The sequence below is a fragment of the Apteryx mantelli genome, chromosome 2, assembly GCF_036417845.1.
Source record: "Apteryx mantelli isolate bAptMan1 chromosome 2, bAptMan1.hap1, whole genome shotgun sequence".
Lineage (NCBI taxonomy): Eukaryota > Metazoa > Chordata > Aves > Apterygiformes > Apterygidae > Apteryx > Apteryx mantelli.
The window spans coordinates 170,125,985-170,145,577 of NC_089979.1; the positions used below are offsets into that span (position 1 = coordinate 170,125,985).

Here is a 19,593-nt window from a genome sequence, read left to right on the forward strand (position 1 = left end):
GGTTGAGCCACGTCTTTGGAATAACACCGGATTTCCCAACTTGGACAAAGCACCGTGCACCCTGCTCCTGGCCCTCCAGCGGAGCGAGGCGCCACGGCTCGTGTCCGTGCCGGCCGGCGCCGCTCGCCGGGGCTCTCCGTTTGCACTGACGTAGCTCCGGGCAGGGTCTCCCGCGTGCTTCCCTTCCCCCCCGGCCCAGCCGAAAGCGGAAGCGGCGGCTCTATTTTCGGTCGGCGGCACGTGCTGTGCCACGTTGGAAAGAACCGTGGCTCGCCGCAGCGCGCCGCCTCGGCATCGGCACCTTGCTCCCGCAGAGGGGAAATGACTAAATGCAAGGGCTGCGCTGCTTTTCCGGGAACCTTCCTTCCCTACGTCGCGGTTACCCGGCGTAACCGGAGTTCCCTTCCTGAGCTGGGCACCTCGGCTCCACGGGGACGTGCGTGAAGGATGACTCAAACCGTCCACCTAGCCCCAACCGGCGAGATAAGGGGACCGCAATGCTCCAAGGCCCCCGGAGAATCATGCAGATTTGATGAAGCAGTTTGGACATGAACCCCCCCGCTGTGGTTTAACCCCGCTGGATTTGAGCCCTCCGCTACGGGACGGAGGCGCGGGGAGCCGAGGTTTGCAAAGCGGAGCTGCAGCGGGAGCTCCCAAAGCTCACGCATGAAGCGCTGGGTGGTGCGAACCCGGCTGCTTTTCCATGAGGCCGTTTTGCCAAAGTTCAGTCTGCGACTCAGCTGGGATGTTTTATACAAGCCTGGAACTTAAAACGGCTTTTTTTTTTTTCCTTTTCCCTCTTATTCTGAAAATAAGCAGAACCCAAGCAGCTTGCGTAGCGTTGGAAGTGCTGGAAACGCCTGAGTGCTTGGTGAGAATAAACTCACTGACCTCCCCATGCCGCCCAAGAGGCTATTGCAGGACAAAATGCCCCCAAAATCTTTTTCCCCGCTAACCCCATGCGTGGGCATCCTGAATCAGTCTGCTTCCAGACTACGGGAGACAGGAATATAGCCCAAACCTGGCACGGTTATCCCAGTGCTCGCTGTGGTTAGCATGCACCGTGTCCCCGCTGCAGACACTGCATCCTCCTGCAGGTTTATTCGCCCTGCTTTCGGCTCTCCCCACTCCGGTGGCTGCATGGCCCAATCCCAGCCTGGGGACTCGTCCTCCTGTCCATGCATCAAGGTCTCCCTGGGTCTCCCCGGGCCTCACTTGCACGTCTAACCTTTGCACAACTGTCCAGCCTTTGCGCGACTCTCTAGTCCTTGCACGACAGACCAGCACTTGCATGTGTTGCCCTTGCATGGCTGTCTGGCCTTTGCACATCTCGCCCTTGCACGAGTGATCAGCTCTTGCACAGCTAGCTCTTGCACGACTGTCTAGCCCTTGCTCGAGTGATCGGCCCTTGCTCATCGAGTCCTTGCACGACTGTCTAGCCCTTGCTCGAGTGATCGGCCCTTGCACATCGAGTCCTTGCACGACTGTCTAACCTTTGCACAACTGTCCAGTCCTTGAGTGTCTGATCTTGGCACAACTGTCCAGCCCTTGGGTGTCTGATCAGCCCTTGCACATCTGGCACTTCTAGCACTGTCCATCCTTTACATGTCTAGCCTTTGCATACTTCGCCCTTGCACATCTGTCTAGTCCTTGCACAACTGTCTGGCTCTTCCATGCTTAGCCCTTGCACAGCTGTCCACCTCTTGCATTGCTGTCCAGTCTTTGCATGCCTAAACCTTGCACAGCTGTCCAGCACTGGCACCGCTACCTAGCTCTTGTGCAGAGGATCGGCCTTTGCACAGCTGCGTGGTCTTTGCATGGCTCTCCAGCCCTGGCATGTCCAACCTCTGCATGGCTATCTGGGTCTTGCACAACCATCCAGCCCTTGCACACCTCCCCAGCCCTGCCACATCCAGCCCTTGCACAACTATCCTGCCCTTGCACAGCTGCCTGGCTCTTGCACAGATGTTCACCCCAGGCATATGCAGCCCCTGCATGGCTTTCCACCCCTGGCATGTCCAGCCCTTGCAGGACTGTTCGGCCCTTGCGCGGTTGCCTGGATCTTGCACGGCTGTCTGGGGCTTGCATGAATGTCCAGGCCTTTGCATGGATGTCTGCCCTTAGCACGTCCAGCCTTTGCTCAGATGTCTGGCCCTTGCATGGATGTCCACCCCTGGCACCTCCAGCCCCTGCACAGCTGCCCAGTCCTTGCATGATTGACCAGCCCTGACATATCGACCCCCTGCATGGCTGCCTGGTCCTTGCACATCTGCCTGGCCCTTGCACAGCTGTCCACCCTGGCACGTCCAGCACTTGCACGACTGCCCAGCCCTTGCATGGCTGCCTGAACCTTGCACAACCAGCCTTTGCACAGCTGCCTGGCTCTTGCACATCCAGCCCTTGAATGGCTGTCCAGGCCTTGCACATCCAGCCTCTGCACAGCTGCCCGGTCCTTGCACGGCTGCCCAGCCCTTGCACGTCCAGCCCTTGCTCACCCTGCCCTTGCATGGCTGCCCCCCCCCAGCACACCCAACCCTTGCACAGCTGTCCACACCAACACTTCCAGCCCTTGCACATCCAGCCCTTGCACAGCCGTTTCCCCCCTACCCCGGCACATCCAACCCTTGCACAGCTGCCCGTCCCAGCATGCCCAGCCCTGGAACACCCAGCCCTTGCACGCCCAGCCCTTGCACACCCAGCCCTTGCATGCCCAGCCCTTGCACACCCAGCCCTTGCACGGCTGCCCGTCCCAGCACGCCCAGCCCTTGCACGCCCAGCCCTTGCACGCCGGCCCAGCGCGGCTTCCCCCCACCCCCTCCCCGTTGCTCCCGCTCCGCTCCGCTCCCCCCGCACCGCACGCCCGCCTCCCGGGGGGGCGTGGCCTCGCCGCCCACCGCCCCGCCCCGCCGCCGGCCCCGGGCTCGGCCCCGCCCCTCCGGGCTCGGCCCCGCCCCCGCCGGCCGGGCGCTCGCCGCCGGCCGCGCTATAAGAGGCGGCGCGGGCGGCGGGACCGCAGCGGGCGCGGCGGGGGAACGAGATGAGCAGCGCCGGCGCCGCTGCAAGATGCTGGATGGACACGTCCTGCTGGGATGGCTCTCCTCCTGCGCGCTCCTAGGGCTGCTCGCCTGCGCCCCGCGGCCCTCCGCCGCCTACTTCGGGTAGGTGCCCCCCCCCCCGGCTCCCTGCAGCCGGCGCCGGGGCTCGCCTTTGCACCGCCCCGCTGCTTTATTTTGTTTTATTTTATTTTGCACCCGCACCGCAGGGTGCGCAGCGGCTTTCTGCTTCTGCCCCGCGCCGAGGGGCAGATGCTGCCCCGCACCGGCGGCGGGATGCGGGGAGGGTTTGGAGGCAGGAGGAGGCTGGACCAGCCGGAGCGCTCGCCGCCGGCAGTGGTGCGCGGAGCGGGCAGCCCCGGCTCCGCGGCGGTCTCCTGCTGCCGGCGGTCGCGCAACTCCAGTCCGTCCCCGGGGAGCGCTGCCGGGCTGTCACCGCTCACCGGCCGCCTGCGAGCTGCAGGTCGCTGCCTGCACGAGCAATTGCCCTGCTTTGGGAAAGTTTTGCAGCCTGCCCTCTCCAAGCCCCCTTCTCCCCTGGTGGCAGCGTGGTGGCTGGGGAGCTCGGCTCCAGGTGCACTTGTGCTGGAAACCCCCCGACCAGCATGGGGGGGGGGGGAAGCCTGTCTCCTTCTCCCCATGATGATTTAGCTGCCTGCCGACTTCATGCTTTCCCACCTTCCCAAACCAGGTGCTTGCCAGCAGTCTCAAATGTGAGTTTTTTCAATAGGAAGCGGGGGGGGATTTTGGCTTGCACAGTGACCCCGTCCCGCAGCCCCGACTTTCGGGCAAAAGCTGCTCGGGGCGAGGGGGTGCCCAGCAGCCTCGGGGCGGCCGCGGCATCCCCGGCGCGTCCCGTCCGTCCCGTCCCGTCCGGCTGCGGCGGCGGCGGCGCCGCTCACCTGCGCGGGGCGGCCGCGGTGTCGCGGTGCGGCCGGCAGGGGGCGCCGCCAGCCCGGGCCGCCGCCGGCGCCGCGCAGGTGGACGGGCAGCCCGCGCCCGCCTCCCCCTGCGCTGCTTATCCCCCCCTAAAATTCCCTTTTCCCTGGCTAAAATCCATTCTTCCACCCTGAGCCCGTTCTCCCGCATGAATCCTCTTTCCCTCGTGCATTTTTCCCTCCTTTTCCCCAAATCAGTCCGGGTTGAAGCCCCCCCTTTCCCACGCCAAGGTGAGCGGCTTGGCAGGAGCTCAGCCTGCGATGCTGGGGCTCAACCTGCACATGCTGGTGTGGTTTGATTTGGTCTCTCCGGGGTGTCTATAAGGGATGCTTTGGCTCCTTCTCTTTAAAAGACCTGCCTGGAATGGGATCGGCTCATGGGGTGAGGTGGGGAGGATGCGAGCACCCGATCATCGTGTTTCTCAAAGTTTACTGGACCAGTGATAACTCTTGGTCCTGTTTAGGATGTTATGTTGTGACCACTGGTAGGAGCCACTGGACCAGCCGCAGGGAAAGCTTTACCAGACTTGATCTTCCCCCCCAACTCCCTTCTTTCCAGTAAAACAAATCCTGGTGTTGAGGCTTGTCCATTTGCCTGTGGTCTGGCAAAGCTTTCCAAACAGTGCTACTTGCATCTTCTGTTTCCAACTTGAGAACCGTTTAGCTTCCTGCTCCCGAGGCTGGTTTTGTGAGGGAACAGCATCAGTCCTGTGTGTGAAGGCTTTTAGGGGGGGGAAAAAAAACCCTCATCTCCCAGTGCAGTGCACAGAGTGTAGTGCTGAGCCTCTTGTCTGTGGGTCTGCCGGAGACCGCAGGCACCGGCTGCTTGTACTGTGCCTTTAGACTGATGGGGCTTGTGAGGACTTGGCTTTAACTCTATGTGGTGCTGGTAGCAGCTGTAATGCAGCAGGTAACTCATTCTGGTTACCTGCTTTGGGGATTTCTGTTCTGGCCTCATGTGGCTGATGTAGATTTTAGCAACTTCAGAGAGTGTCTCGAGTCAAGGGAAGGGTGCTGTCAGGTCTGGTGTCCTGACCATTTTGGGTTATTCCCTACCTCAAGACTCTCAGGGCAGCTGCTGCTCTTCTCACCCTGATTTGAAGCTCCCTGTCTGAGGAGGGGAGAGGAGACCCTGCCAGATGTGTATCCCAGCCCTGTGGAGCACAGTGAAGTTTGCTTATGTTAAGCATCTTTCCATTTGGATCGAGCCCCAGCAAAGGCTCAGCATCTGCTACTAATCTCCTCATTGCTCTTCTAAGAGGCCTAAACCAGTGATCGCACTTGCTGAGCTGCTGGGGACACTGGAGAAAGTTCGGAGCTGATGTGCAGGGTTGTTGCTAATCCCTGGTGAGATGTGATCCAACAAGCGTGTGTGGAAGAGGTGAGCTGCTCCTTGCGGCAGGCTTCTGCATCACTGATGAGGAAAGTGGCAGGCTGCTTCCCCAATCTGTGCTCCTGCAGGGCTCTTAATACCTCTGCAGCTGCCCTACAGTGGCTGGTGTTAGCCCCTCATTGCACTGCTTCCCATATGGATGTAGCTGCATGCATGGGGGATTTAATCCAGGTGAGGAATGACCTCAGTTTATTCTAGTGTAATGATCATCCCTAATCTTGAAAGGGAATTGGGGACTTTGGCTTAGCTATAGCAGAGGAGGGGGAAAAAGCCTGGATGCATCACCCTGGGCTTGGGGACTGTGCTGAAGCCAGCTCAGCTGATGAGATGTCCCTGCCAGGCAGGGAGAAGGGATGATCCTTCCAGGTCCAAGGAGCTCGTGTTGTGACACCCCTCAGTGGCCTCAGACCCTCTGCTCCGTGGGCTCCTGTCCCTGTTGGGGTGGGGGGGGGAGCAGAGATCAGTGGGGGCCGTGTTTAAAACAGATGTCATGCTGCAGCTCCTGCTTAGCTGCCCTGCTCTGCTGGGGGATAGGGACAGCTGTGGGCGATCCCTTCCCCCTCCTCTCCCCCATGTCTTATTTCGGGGAAAGAATCTGGTGTTTCCAAATGTGTGGCCTGCCTGGGAATTAGTGCGTGGGGACAGAAACGGGGCACGGTTACATGATAACGAGATTGTGTCAGCATGTAGTTATGTCTGGGGCTGCCCCCCTGGGGCAGCGGGTGAGCGGGAGGGGAGGCTGGAGCGGGGTCTCGGTGGGTGCTGGGGTGGGAAGGCCCTGGGTGGGGGATGTTCAGCTCTGGTGGCGGCTCAGAGGGGTTTGCAAGCAGCCAAAAAATAACAAATAGCCCTCTGGGCTGCCTGATTTAGAGCGTGCGGTGAAGGTGATGCCCCACTCTCCTGGGGCAGAGGGGGGGGGCCAGGCTTGGTCCCTCACTTGCAGGAGGTTGCTAGCCCACCTCCAGGCTTGGTGCTGGTCCCTGGGTGTTGCTCACCTCTCCTGCTCTTACAGAGAAGCAGGTGCTTGCTGGCTTGACCTGGAGCTGGTGTGTGGCAAAGGCAGCACCTGAAGTGATGCTTATCCAGACAAGTGGTGAGCAGAGCTGAGTCCCCGGGCAGCTGCTCAGAAGGGGATCATTAGCCCTGCTTAATGAAAAGCAGCTGGAAGAGGCTGGCTTGGGGGATGTTGTGATGTAGCATCTCCTAAGAGTTGCCTGATATTGGGCAAGGCTTCCTGTTATAGAGGAGACAGGAGGCTGGCGAAACTGGAGCAGGACTTAATGGGCTGCTGCAGGGTCCAGGTCACCCAGCAGCTTCCCAGGGGCTGCCTGAAGGATAAGGGCATGTTTTAGGGTAGGAGTATTTGTGATGCTGGTGCTGGTTGAGTCAATACCAGAGGGGGAAGCATTGCTCTGAGAGAAGCATCAGCCGAGCCTGGCTAGCTGAGATGCACTTGCTGCTCCAGGAGTCAGTCTGCTTTTATGTTCAGGCATCTCCTCTGCAGCTGTGCTGTCTTAAAACTAGTTTGCGCCATATTACGACTGGTGGATGAGGATAGCTTGGAGCAGCCCTAGCCTGCTGGGATCCCAGAGAAAGCATTGCATTTCACTTTCCTCCGCTTTTTGCTGCTCTGGTGTCTTGCAAGCTTTGGGTGTGGGTTCCCCTGCCTCCCTCCCTTTCCTCTTACAACTGCGGCTGCTGGAAATACCGTAACGGTGCCTGGGAATTGTGTTGGGCCTTGCACTGCTGGGCTGCAGAGGTGGCTGATGTCAAGATTAGCTGTGCTGGGGATGACAGTTTGGTTAACTTCAGTCCTGCTGTGTGTGTCCCCCCCCCGGGGTGAACAGGAAGGAGAGCTGGCCTTTAGGAGCTTGCTGCTTTCCTGGTCTACCTCAGAGGTTGCAACCTGCCAAGGCCACAGATCAAAACCCCCTCAACTTATTTCTTTCTGGGTGTTCTGATTTACAGACTGACTCTGTTTTGATGCAGTTCCACCATGCTTTTCGGTTGGGAGAAGTGCGAGTCCCTGCAGCTCGCAGTTTATTCTCCTTTCCTCCCGCAGCAGAAGGAGCTCGAGTGGAGGGGGCAGATCTGCAAACACTTGTCAAGCCCCGGTAGTAATGTTACAAGTGGCTCATGCTTACATAGTGTTTATATTGACAGATTGCAATGTTCTTCATAAATGTAACTGATCCGCACCCTGCACGCAGGCAGCGGGAGCCCTTAAATGCTTGCGTGGGGGAGAGGGAGGGAGGGGAAGCATAGCTTGCCCTAATTTACCAACACGGCTACCGAGAGCAGGGCTGCTACTGCACAGTGGGTTATTTGGTGTGGGAAGTGTAATATGTTTTTGTTCCCGATGGCAGGTGCGGAGTAGGTACCCCGGCGATGCTTTAGGTGCTGCTAGGGTAGAAATGCTGCATGCATGCTAGTTCAGGGCTTGATTCTGCTGAAATCACTCTGAAAAGACCTGTGAATACTAGACTAGTGGATATTCAAGGGTTGGGGTTGAGTGACCACCCTGATGGTCACAACTCCTTCAGCAGGCTCAGAGTTAGCAAGAGGTCCCAAACTGTTGCTGCAAGCGTGTGGCATTGGCTTGAAGGCTGTCTCCAATAAAAGCAAACCTGTTGGTGCTGGCATGTCTTGTTTTCCAGTTGCAGCAGCCTGTGGATATGTGAGATGCAAGCGTGGCTGTTGCCTATCAAGCATTTCCCTACCTGTCACTTGATGGTAGTGTGGGGCCACACACTCGAGCTCCAGCTCCAGACCTGCTGCGTGTGAACTTCTCGGGAGCTGTTGTGCCGCCAGGCCACAGTGTGTTAGCTTTCCAAACACGCTGGCTGCCCCTGGCGTGCGTTGAGACGTAGCAGCTGGTTTTCGGCGCGACCAAAAAACAAAACCTGGGCTCGGGTGGTGAGGGAAGAATGCTGTGTGCAGGCGAGCGCAGCTGGAGCAGAGGCAGAAGGCAGCTCCTGGGGCTGGAAGGGCAGCTTGGACATCCCACCCTGGTGCATGAGGCTTGTCTGCTTCTCTGGAGCCTGATGCTCATTTAAGGTGATGATTTTTTTGGGAATATAAAGGATGGGCTGTTTCTCTGCTCTTTCCAAACTGGGTGAATTGTCACATAGACTAATCAGTCTGAGTCTCAACTGGCTTCTCTCCCAACACTGGCCTCTCTGGGTGAACTCAAAGCAACTTCCATTCCTTTGTAAAGGAAACCCCATGTACAGAAGCATTTGCTTTGTAGATGCTTGGAGGCAGTGCTGGAAGTGATGGATGAAGTGCCACGAAGGTGGTGAAGAACCCCAGGAGCACTTGAAAAAACAGCTAGCTTTGTGCACACAGCAAAGGTCTACCAGAGCTGCGTCATCAGCCCTGGGGACCTGGAACTGTCCCAAATTGGCCTGGGCGGTACCCAAAAGCTCCCTCTGCCTGCAGTGTGCTCAAGGAACAGTGTCAAACTCTATTCAGACAGGGATTAGTATGGCTTAGATTCATGTCCTGGCTTCTTGTCACAACTGCTGCATGCCTCAGTTTCCCTTATCTGGAAATGGCCGTGACATCCATCTCTCATAATGCAGAACTTGTCAATGGTGTGTGTATTGTGCAGCCCTCTGCATTCAAATGTGCCTGGGTTTTTTGGTCGGAGCCCCTGTGGTACAGGTGATTCCTGGAGGAGAAGATAACTGGTTATAAAAATACTAATTGCATATCTGGAAAAACAGGAGGAGGCAAGAGGCTTTCTGTAGTGCAACTGGTGATGCAGAACTAGAGGCCAGAAATCTGTAGGACTCTAGTTTCCTGGTGAAAGGCCTGGTCAATGATTAACTTGCTTTCTGGAAGCTGCTAGCAACAGTAAAAGGGAGTCCAGCCCCACAACCCCAACACAGAAAGGCCATGGGTGTTTAATAATTAAAGGCCTTGTGCTTTATCACAGGGTAATGAGAATAGCCTTAAGACTTATTCAGTGGTCAGTAATTGAATTAGACTGTAGGATTGGGAAGGGGGACAGTTGAGTAAAAGGTCTGAAAGGACCAAATGAAGCCACCTTGATGCTCCTTAGTTTAAATCTTTCCAACTAGACTGGGTTTTGTCAGTCTTGGCTTTCCCTGTCTGCTTAATCCACTGTGCTGGTAGACTTTGTGGTGCGCTTGCCTCTTGGAGAAGACTGAGTGAAATTTCACTTTTTCCTGGTGAAGTCCTGATATTTAAAGGAGGAGGTAGTGACCTAATGAGCATCACCAGTAATTCCAGTGCTGAGTGGCTGAGCACCCACAGGGTCTGCTGTGCAGAGGTGGTGGGACCTAGGAAGCTCAGCTCAGAAGAGGTACAAGCCAGACTTGCTTCCCCTGTCTCCTGCTTGCATCCCTGTGCCTGGCTGTTAATCAAGCAGGGGAACTTAGCCTGGGTGGGGGCTTTGAAGCTTTCCAGAGATGGCTGAAGAGACTCTAGATTGGAATATCCCTGTGGAGGAAGCTGTGAGCTGCAGTGTGGCACCTTCAAAAATTGGGTTAAATGTCTGATCATTGAGGTCTATAGAATACAAATAGGACAAGTCCTATCTTGATGTTTGAGGAACTTGGGGGGAGGGAGCCCAATACATTAAAACTATCTTGATCTGCTAGATATGAAGGCTCCCTTGGCCAATTTGGTCTTAACCATAGACACTACAGCTACCTTCTAGAGATGGCACTCTTGGGTGGCATGGCAATTAGTGCACAGTAAAGTATACACTAGATATACACTCCTTCACCCCAAATTTTCTGAGTAGCCAGATGGTAACCTGCTAGTTTCCCAGAGCTTCCTTGAGAGCATATGTTTTTTGAAGCAATCCAAGAAGTCTCGTGTGCCTGGTTCTGCTGGCTGCAGCCATGCTGAGCTTCTGGCTTCTCTCCATAACTAAGCAGCCTCTCTCTCTGTACAGCCAGACAAACTCTCTAGTGGCTTGTAGCATGTTAATGCAATTGGTTTCTCAGTCTGAGAAGCCCTAATAAGCAAAGGGACCAGCTGCCTGCTTGTTAGTGATACTGTGAAAACATGGATGGAGAGCTACTGTCCCTTGCGCAGGATGCAGCAGCAGGGAGACTAGTGCTGCAGATCTTGGACCAACACAGGTAGCCTGGGTGTGATATGTTCTCCTAATTTACTGGACCCAACTCAGATCAAGTTGAGTAGCAGGAAATTGTGATGCTGGATGGAAAGGGTTAACCCTTTAGAAGCTGTTCTCTGAGGTCTAGTCTCAAGTTTTTCCTTTTTTCCTCCTGTTTTTAACTGTACTTTTCAAGGTTTCCTCAGATCATGGCTGTAAGTGCTAATGAGTCTTATCTCTCAAGATACTGTCATAAAATACACTTATGAAGTTTATCAACTTGGTAAGCTTTACGTTTTATTGTAATGCATGTTTGCTTTGTGCTAAGTGGAACAGAGTATTTCTTGACTACATGGATAAACACAGCAGTTAAGCTTCAGGGATTTGCTTTAGCTGATAGAAAAACCTATTCTGATTTTCTTTTTTTCCCCTTAGCTGTTGCAAAGAACTATGTGAAATGAATCAAATGGTTCCTGTATGTATTATGTGGTCTTTGTGTCTGCTTGTGATATTAAATCATTCTTCTGGGAACTGGGTGAATTTTTTTGCAGATTCAATTGCTGGGGGGATTTCTTTTGGGGAAAGGGGAAATAACAGGTTAATCCTGAACTTGTCTGTTTCGAGCAACATAACATAGATCTTCTATATGTCTACTGTAGAACATGCAAGCTCACAGTATCTGACATTAATGTTTTGAGTCTGTGCTGGCTTGGAAGGTAGCATGGTGCATGCAGTTCATGTCAATGGGATGTCAAGCACCGAGCATGAATTTTATGAGCAGATCCATTTGGCCTAGGTCATTAGAAGTAGCAGTTAATCAGAGCCAGATGCTTATGAGGTTTAGGGAAAAAACCCTCATTTGCCCTGTCTCTTCTCCATCTGCCTTGCACTGGATGGACAAGTGTCACATTTGCAGCTATAGTTTGCTTGTTTTAGGGTAAGTGTTTTGAGTGGTCCAGAGATTGAAGTTACATAATTGGTCACTTAAGTGGGACCCACTTAAGTGGGTCACTAATTGGTCACTGTACACAGTGGGAGGTAGTTTCTTCTGTTGTGGAGCAACATGTGATCACCTAGGATGAAGTACTGACATGTCCATATGAATATCTGAGCTTAATTAAAAAAATTGTCAAATAGCCTTGTCCTTTGGATGTTTAAATTAAGCAGGACTTGCCCTGAAAGCCATCTGGGAAGTGATCTGGCAAACTTCCTGCAGGCCAGAAGATGCCTGCCCTTCCTTCATGTGAAGTGGAGAGCTTCAGTGTTAGGACTGGGCAGAGCAGACCCCCAAAACATGCCTTGCCTGCAGTAAGCTGCTGGAGGTCTTAACACTGATCCAAAATGAGGTACTTGTATTGATCACCATGGTAAAATGCAGTCTAAGTTCAGCTTCAGGCATAGCTGAGTAGCACTGTTTCAACACCCAAAAGACTATGGAGTTGCCTCACCTTGGCAACTTCAGATGGCAGGTGTTTGTGGGTGGCGATCCTAGAAAACAGGGTTAGAAAGCCCTACATGTCCTGAAAAGTAGGAAATATCAGTCAGATCTCTTCTGGATGCTAGTCCTCTTTGAGGCAGTGCCTTTCAGCATTGGGAAGTTTGGGAGGAGACAGCAGAAGACATTGCAAGATACTCAAGTGAGCAAAGATGTGCCGCCAATCACCTGAGTTTAGTCTAGCTTGTATCTGAGTTGAGGGCCAATGTGTCTTGGTGTTTCTCAGCTTCCTTATAGTCTACTGCTATCTAGCCTCAAGCAAAAGTATCCCAACCCGCCTGGGAAGGGGGAGGCCTGGATACCTCCTTCATGACATCCTGAAGGTGACTAAGCTGGTGTCCTTCCTCAGGTATGAGAGCATCTTCACTACTGTAGTATGTCACAGCACCACATGTCCCCTGCCTCTTGCAGCAGCACTGCCCGCAGAGCTAGGCTTCTCCTTGTTTGTGGGATCAGCTTTGGTCTGGCTCAGATGTGAGCTATGAAATGAATGTGCATCTGAATGTCTGGAAGCCAAGTTCAGCTCAGAGTGCAGAATTCACCTGGGAGCTAAGGCAGCTAATGGATTGGGTGCATGGAAGAGAGGAGTAACTGGGTTTAGGATGAGGATCCAAATCCTGGGCCAGCTTCATGTGAGTTGACTAAAGAGACCCCTCCCAGAGCAATCAACGGGTTCAGTCAAGCTCCATATGGGGAGCAGCCTTGCCCAGCCAAGTGATGCAGCTGTGGAGTTCACTTGCTGCTCTGCTGCAAGCATCACTGTGCCACAGCTTTCCTGGGCTGCCCATCTCTGACAAGAAACCCTATCCCCGAGCCCAGAACCCCTCTGGGGACAGTCCACCAGAACTGATACTTTATTTAAAAGACCTGACTTGTTTTGCTTAATCTTGACAAAATTCTTTCCTAGCACTAATCCTCTTCCAGTGAAAGGTGAGAGCTCCAAATACCTGGCAAGCTAATAGCACAGCTCTTTCTACATCCCAGGGCCTCTCTGTAATCAAAGGTGAGGGGGGCAGGGATGTTTTAAGCCCCTGCCAAAGATAAATCTCCTGCTGGGAGCTAGCAGGGAGTTATTTCCCAGTCTGTGGTTAGCAAGCTAATCTGACAGGCTAGAGGTGAAACAGCCACTTGAGCTGAATTACAAGTCTAACCAAAGATCCAGTGCTTCCTTTGGCTCATTAGCTCAACTGTGTTGCATCCTTGGTGACTATTTCTATCTTCTGGCTTGTCCCACATTGGCTGTGGAAATCTAGAAGCTTAGCATGAGTTTGAAAAGAGGACAGAAGCTGAAGAGCTTTTCTTGGGAGAGTGGGACTAAACAAGGCTTTGAACAGTCCCTGCTGCTGCTGTTACATGGCTATCCCATTTGTCTATTTGAAGTCAGAGTATCCATGCTGAATTTTGTAGCAAGAGCTGATGAAAATGTCTTATAGGCAGAGACCTGTGGTGCAGGACAGACACTGGGCCAAAGAGCTGGCATTTGGATGGAAGTGGGGCTGACCCTCATCTTGCATCTGTCTCCTGAGATCAAGAAGAGGAATCTCCAGCTGAGCAGGAACAAATATCACTTGATGTGGTGGAGATGCCTTCAAATTAACTGCATTTTGTCTTTGGAGAGCTCAGTCCCTAGCCCTCCCTAGGGCGTGGACTTGAGTTCCCTGTGGGCTATCTCAGATGCCACCTTGAGGATGCACCAGGGTAAGAGGAGTGTCCTTCACTGCTGCATCCTGCTGAGGCACTTGCTGGAGCTGCGGTGAGGTTCATGGAAAGCATGAAAGCCAGAGCTTGAAGGCTTGGCTATCTGACTTATTGAGTTTAGGACTGTGCCAGATTTGGTGGCCCTTGTATGTGGTGACATAGTGAAATGCTGGTGTCCCATAGCAGCTGGTGGGGGATTAGACCCTCTCTCTTGGACTTTGCTGTAGACAGGGGAGCACCTCAGGTGGATGGTGGACCCTGATCTGCCTAGGGGCTGGCTGAGGTGTTGGAGTGTGGTACAAGGCTGGTGAGCTGCTCCCAGGGATGCTGGACTCAGACAGATCAGCAATGGTGCCTTCTCTTGGGGTGATAGAGCAGAGTGCTCTGATTACACAGGAATTGACTGTTCCTGTTGCAGCAATATCAGGGTGCTGAAAAAGTGTGATTTGTTGATTGCTTAGTGATCTCTGAAATGCTAGCAAAGCAGGAAACCTTCCCTTCCCCTAGCTTTAACCTGCAAGACTTGCCTGCAAAGCATACCTTGGAGGCAAGGTTGCATTTTAGGGGTGCAGCGTTGCACCCACTAATCCTTCTCCAGAGCCTTGCTGGGAGGTGCATGGCTGCCTTTTCAGTGGTTGGTGCCCTTGCATAAAGCACCAGGCAAGCATTGCTCTTGCTACTGTCAGCTGCCTCAGATCCTCTGTTTGTGTATCTAACTAAAACTTGAAGGCTGGCAAAGGAAGAAACCTGACCAGTGCAATGGAAACCTTCAATTCCCTGCGGTCCCAGGAGGAGAATAGTAGTTTCAGGCTGGAGCTAGGAATGAACTTCATCTGTACACTGCCTGGCCCATCCAGGAGGATCAGCCAGGAAAAACATCAACAGTTCCATTAAAAAGTCTGCTGGTTTGCTAAAGTAGTGAAATAAACATACCTGTAAGCATAACGGCCTCAACCGCACAGGAAACATTAACTGGAACGAACACACGCAGACTTGCTCCCTCTCCCCCCGTATACCTAGCCGATTAAAAAACACTATGCATCCATGGTAATGTGTAAATCAAACAGCAGCTGGGTGGATTATTCTTAGCTGGGAAAGAACCAGCTTGGATCAAATGCTGAGGGGCTCAGCGCTTTCCTAGAAAGGCAAAACCCATGCGGAGCCTGCTCCATGCTACTGCCTGGGTCTAGGGGGGATGTCAAAGGGAAGGGTATCAGCAGTAGAAATTGGGGTGAGATAGGGTTTAGGGGGGTTGTTAGCCATCTAAGTGCCTCTTGTGTCCCTTCTTAGCTTCCCTTCCCTATTTCTGTGGGAAATTCTGGTTTTGCTCCAGCCAGGAGGGACCCGTGGAAAAGCTGGAGTGGAAACCAGTGGGAACGGCAGCGACCAGCTAAGTGCAACACCCTGGGAACTTGCTGAGGTGGAAGTGATGGTACCAAATAGTATAGTGGTATATGGTAGAAATAGCCTGTTCAGTCCTCAGCTGAGCCTGTAAAATATGCCCTGATGTCTATATGGGGGTGAAGACCTGGGGACTCCTGTGACCTTGCTGGAGTGAGGGGTGGTGAGCTTCAGGCACGGCCTAGTTGAGAGATGGTACCAGTGTTTTGGACCAGCACCTGGGACAACCCTGGTCTTGGAGCTGCATGTGAAACGGCTTCCCCTTGGCCATGCCCAGCATACAGTCCAGAGAAAACACACTTGGAAAATGCCTTTGGTTGCAACCAGATGGCACCTGTCAAGCACAAGTAGACATTTCTATTACGGTATTCTTATTTTAATGTCTTGGACCACTCCCAGCCACGCTATAGCAAAACAGCCCTGCCCTAGCTGTCCCCCAAAGCAGCCCTCGAGGCAGACTGATGTGATTATTGCGTGCTAGAGACAGTCTCTGTGCTCCTAGGCCTCATCTGCACAGCCACTTAGCACAACTAATCTGAACTGACTTTTAAAGTGGATTAGTTCAATTACTCTTAACTAGCCCGGGTGGAAGCGTTGTCCTTCAGGATTAAAGAGCCTTAATTCACTTTAACATACTTGATTTCAGAGCAAATCAGCCTAAACTGAATTAAGAGCACTTTAGAGCCCTGCGTGGAGGCACTCCTTCAAAATTAATGTGGTTTAACCAACCCACTTTGCATTCCTGTGCTCAGTTCATTCCAGTTAGTGTTGCTTGAGTGTCCCCTTACAGATGGCTAATATAGTCAACCTCAGATATAAAGCTGCGAACAGATTACCTAGGCTGATGTGTGAGCCAGCGCCTGCAAAGGACTCCTGCATCTGCTGATTCAGTGCTTAAAATTGTCCAGCTGGACTGTTTTGGAGGTGCTTGCTCTCCTTTGTCTAGCTCTTTCACTCTGCATTTTCTTTTTCAAATCTTGCTTTTTTTAATTCTTTAAACCAAGCTGCTTGCTTTTTCACTTAAAAGTATAAAGTGGTGAGTCACACATCAGTTTTCTTTGGTGTCTTTAACCCCTGGAGTCAAATGGGAGTACCTCACTGATAGCATGTGCACCCTCTTATTCCAGCAATTTAACTCTTTAACGGAAGGTGAGCTGAGACCCTCTTGCTGCAGCTTGTTAACTGATTTAAAACCATCTCCATCCTTGGACTCCAGCTTGAAACTGCTGATTTGCTGCTCTGGGCCCAAATTTATCTGCCCCTGAGGGGCTGGGGAGGAGGTGGTTACCTGGCACAGCTTTGCTCTGCCACGGTGAAGGTGGCAGAGGGACAAAGAGTTAAACCCTGCGACTCAAACACGTGTTGGCATCCTTCAGTTTCATTAGCTCTGGGTTTTTCATGGCTTGCCTGAAGAGTCCCCTGGCATGCTGTGGAGGAGGGACTGGGCATCATAAACAAGCAAGGGGGGGCACTGCTGGCTCCCCATGCCAAGTCTGCGAGGTGGCTCTGCATGGTGTGAAGCTGTGGAAGGACCTGCTGTGCAGCTGTGCAAAGCCTGTGACTCCCTTGGGGGCCTCAAGGAAGCTGGAGGAGAGGCTCCCCAAAACTGCGAGCACTTCCATTTTAATCAGGGGTGCAGAGATGCTCTGGGTCTGTTGGGTTTTATCTGTGGAGCAGAGGTGAAAGGACGCAACAGTCTGCTGCAACTGAATCATCAAATGGGTCTGGAAAGGCCCCTATTTGCATGTATTTGAACAATTCCTGGCAGACACTTTCCCACCCTCTGCACAACCTTTCAAAGACTTGATGAAGGATGCTCCACTGAGTCAGGCCACTTGCACCAGTGCCTCTCTTCCTGGCAGTGAAGTTTTGCTCTAATGGATGATGGAAATTTCTTTGGCTGACCCCTAAGCCGATTTCATCTTATCCTTATGCCAGCAGAAATGAGGAACTCTCCTTTTCCTTTCTCTGTAGCAATATGTGCATGGTTGAAGACTCGCTGTTGCTCTTCAGTCTTCTGCCATCTTCAGGGTTGATCGTGACGTAGGTATCAATATTGATGATATGGATATTTGATGTACTTATGCATCAACTTTGGTTTCTCTGGCTAAACTTCCTAAGCACTGATGCAAATCTCTTGCTCAGAAAAAGAATACTCAAAGTATTGTCTACCAGTTTGGCGGGAGGGTGTGTGTGGGGGGAATCACTCCCATAAACAACTTGCATCCTTAGGCTTTAGGTTTTTAATTACTTGGGCCAATATTTCTGCCTCCCCAGTTTTGGTGGCAAGCCCTAATGAATTCAGCAGCACAAGATGTTGGTGGAGTGGCCTGGTTTCAGACATGAGTGCTCTGTTGTACTATCTCAGTACAGTCCTGTTTTTCTCCTTTAAAACGTGAGACCCTTAACCTCATCTTTAGTGTCTTCTCTCAAGATCTCCTGGAGGCAATTGCTCTGGGCAGTACTGAAAAGAGCAGGACTACTAGGCACACATCCCTTTGCATAAGCAGTAAGCTTCTAATTTCTGAGAAGACACTAAGGTCTTGCTTAGAGGAGATGTTTCACCTAGGTGCAAATTTGTTTGGGGGTGATGCTTTATGATCTAAGAAGAGGGATATTAATGCAACCTGCCAAACTACCCTCTGCAAAGCCTCTGCCTATCCTAGGAGTGTTGGGACAAGCCTGGGGCACCCTTCTGGTGTCACTCTTTGAAGGCCTCTTGGTTGGGGCCATGCTTGTGAGAAGCAGCTTTTCAGCAGGGGCAACAAGTGCAGTTGCAGATGCTGAGGGAAATGTTATCCCACTAGGAATGAGAGGTCAACTCCTCTGAGAAACTGTCATCCCTCCTTACAAGGATATGGAGGTGAGGATCTACATTGGCTAACTAATCTCTTGCCTCTATCTCAGGGGTGTCACCATTATTCATAAGCCTTCAGCCAAAAGGCCTTAGACTTCAGTGACTGAAGGCAGCTGGTATTTGATTGAGTTTGTAACCATCAATTAAGGGTGGGTAGGTTAATGACCTGCCTTTGTGAGGTGGGAATTGCTCACATCAAAGCTCAATCCATACTGTGGCTTTCCTTCCTTCAGGGCCTCCCAGGGTGGTGGCAGGGAGCTCCAGGGCTACTGTTGTAAGTAGTTGGGAGTGCTGGAAACCCAAAAGTAAGATCTGCTTAGACCTGTAAACAGGGGACGGTCGGTGCATTTGTTATCTAAGGGTCTTCATATATGGAGATAATTTTCCCAACAGATAGGCTTAAATAGTACAAATAAAGAAGAGGGGCACAAGGAACCTAAGCCACACACGAGCCAGCTAGCTCTTTCCTCTCCAATGGAAAGCAAGCTGATCCAGGAGCGTGAGGTCTAGATGACCAATTCCTTCATTGAGTTTTGCCAAAATCCTCTCATCTTGCCTGGTAGCATGTTCATGCATCCCTTGTTTGCTGGCTAATCCTGGCATGGGCCATGAGTGTCCTCATCTGCTGTCAGCTTCCCAAGCTGCCTCACTTTCTCTTAGCAGCCTACCATAAAACGGCAAGTCTGCTGCCACAAGCTGTGGATGTTTAAGTTTGCACGAAGTGGAATTATTCTTGAGATATGGCCTGATGATTTATAGCTAATTGCAGCTTTTTTTAAATAGAGTTTTACTGTAGAGTATATGTGTGTGTCCATGCAGAACAGACTGAAAGACTAATTTGTTTCCTGAATCTACATACTGCACACCAAGCAGAGTTACAGTGGCACCATGTGTGGATAACTTGTATGCTGGTGTAATCATGTTGTACAGGAGAGATGGGGGATTAGGAGTTTCAGGACTCTCTGCTGTATCTTTGGTCAGTGCTTGAGCAGAGATAAGTGAGGATGATGTGGGAAGTCCCTGTAGCTCTTTGCTTAAGCCTGGTGGAGCTGAAGTTGGCCTAATCTTCCTGGAGATAGTCAAAGTGACCAAAATGAGGGGGAGATGCTTTCTAGTCTGTTGGGCTGCTTAACTCCTCAACTTTTTAAAACTCGTTCCGCCTAAAAATGGGTTGACCAGTAGCAGAGAGAATTTAGGAGTAATTGGTTGGAGACAGCTCTCTGGTGTGGTCACCTTGTGAGTCAGATGGTCAATGCATCCCTAGAGAAGAATTTGTAAGTCCTAACTGCAGTGGCTCGAGGGTGCAAGAGTGCAATGTGAGGAGGCTGGAAGGCTGTAGAGCCTGTTCTTGCATGAGACAGACCAAGACATTTTGGGAGGGTGTGAGAGGACACATTACCTAAACCTTCCTCACTCTCAAACCTTTTCTGTAATAAAGCTCTTCGAGGTATGTAGCATCAGCATCTTGGGTGAACTGGGCTCTCAAAACCTTTGACTTCTCATAGTGTCCCCTGTGCTGCCTGGTAGCCCTGGGGAATCTGAACTGGCTCCTGAAATAGCTTTTTGGAAAGATATTGAGCAATTCTTAATCTTTAAAATGTAGAGTGCTCTAAAATCTAGTGACAAAATAGTCACGTGAGGCTCTTAATGCTTTTCATCTTCTTGT

General features: G+C 52.1%; 1 protein-coding gene across 1 annotated transcript in view; it reads left to right on the plus strand.

The window, feature by feature from the left end:
* Positions 1–3,032: 3,032 nt before the first annotated feature.
* WNT9A (Wnt family member 9A) overlaps positions 3,033–19,593 on the plus strand; it is a 55,543-nt gene continuing 38,982 nt past the window's right edge. Inside the window, exon 1 of the mRNA XM_067292552.1 lies at positions 3,033–3,158. Within this exon, the coding sequence (XP_067148653.1) occupies positions 3,064–3,158 (95 nt within the window). The 5' untranslated portion in view covers positions 3,033–3,063. The remainder of the gene's footprint in view (positions 3,159–19,593) is intronic.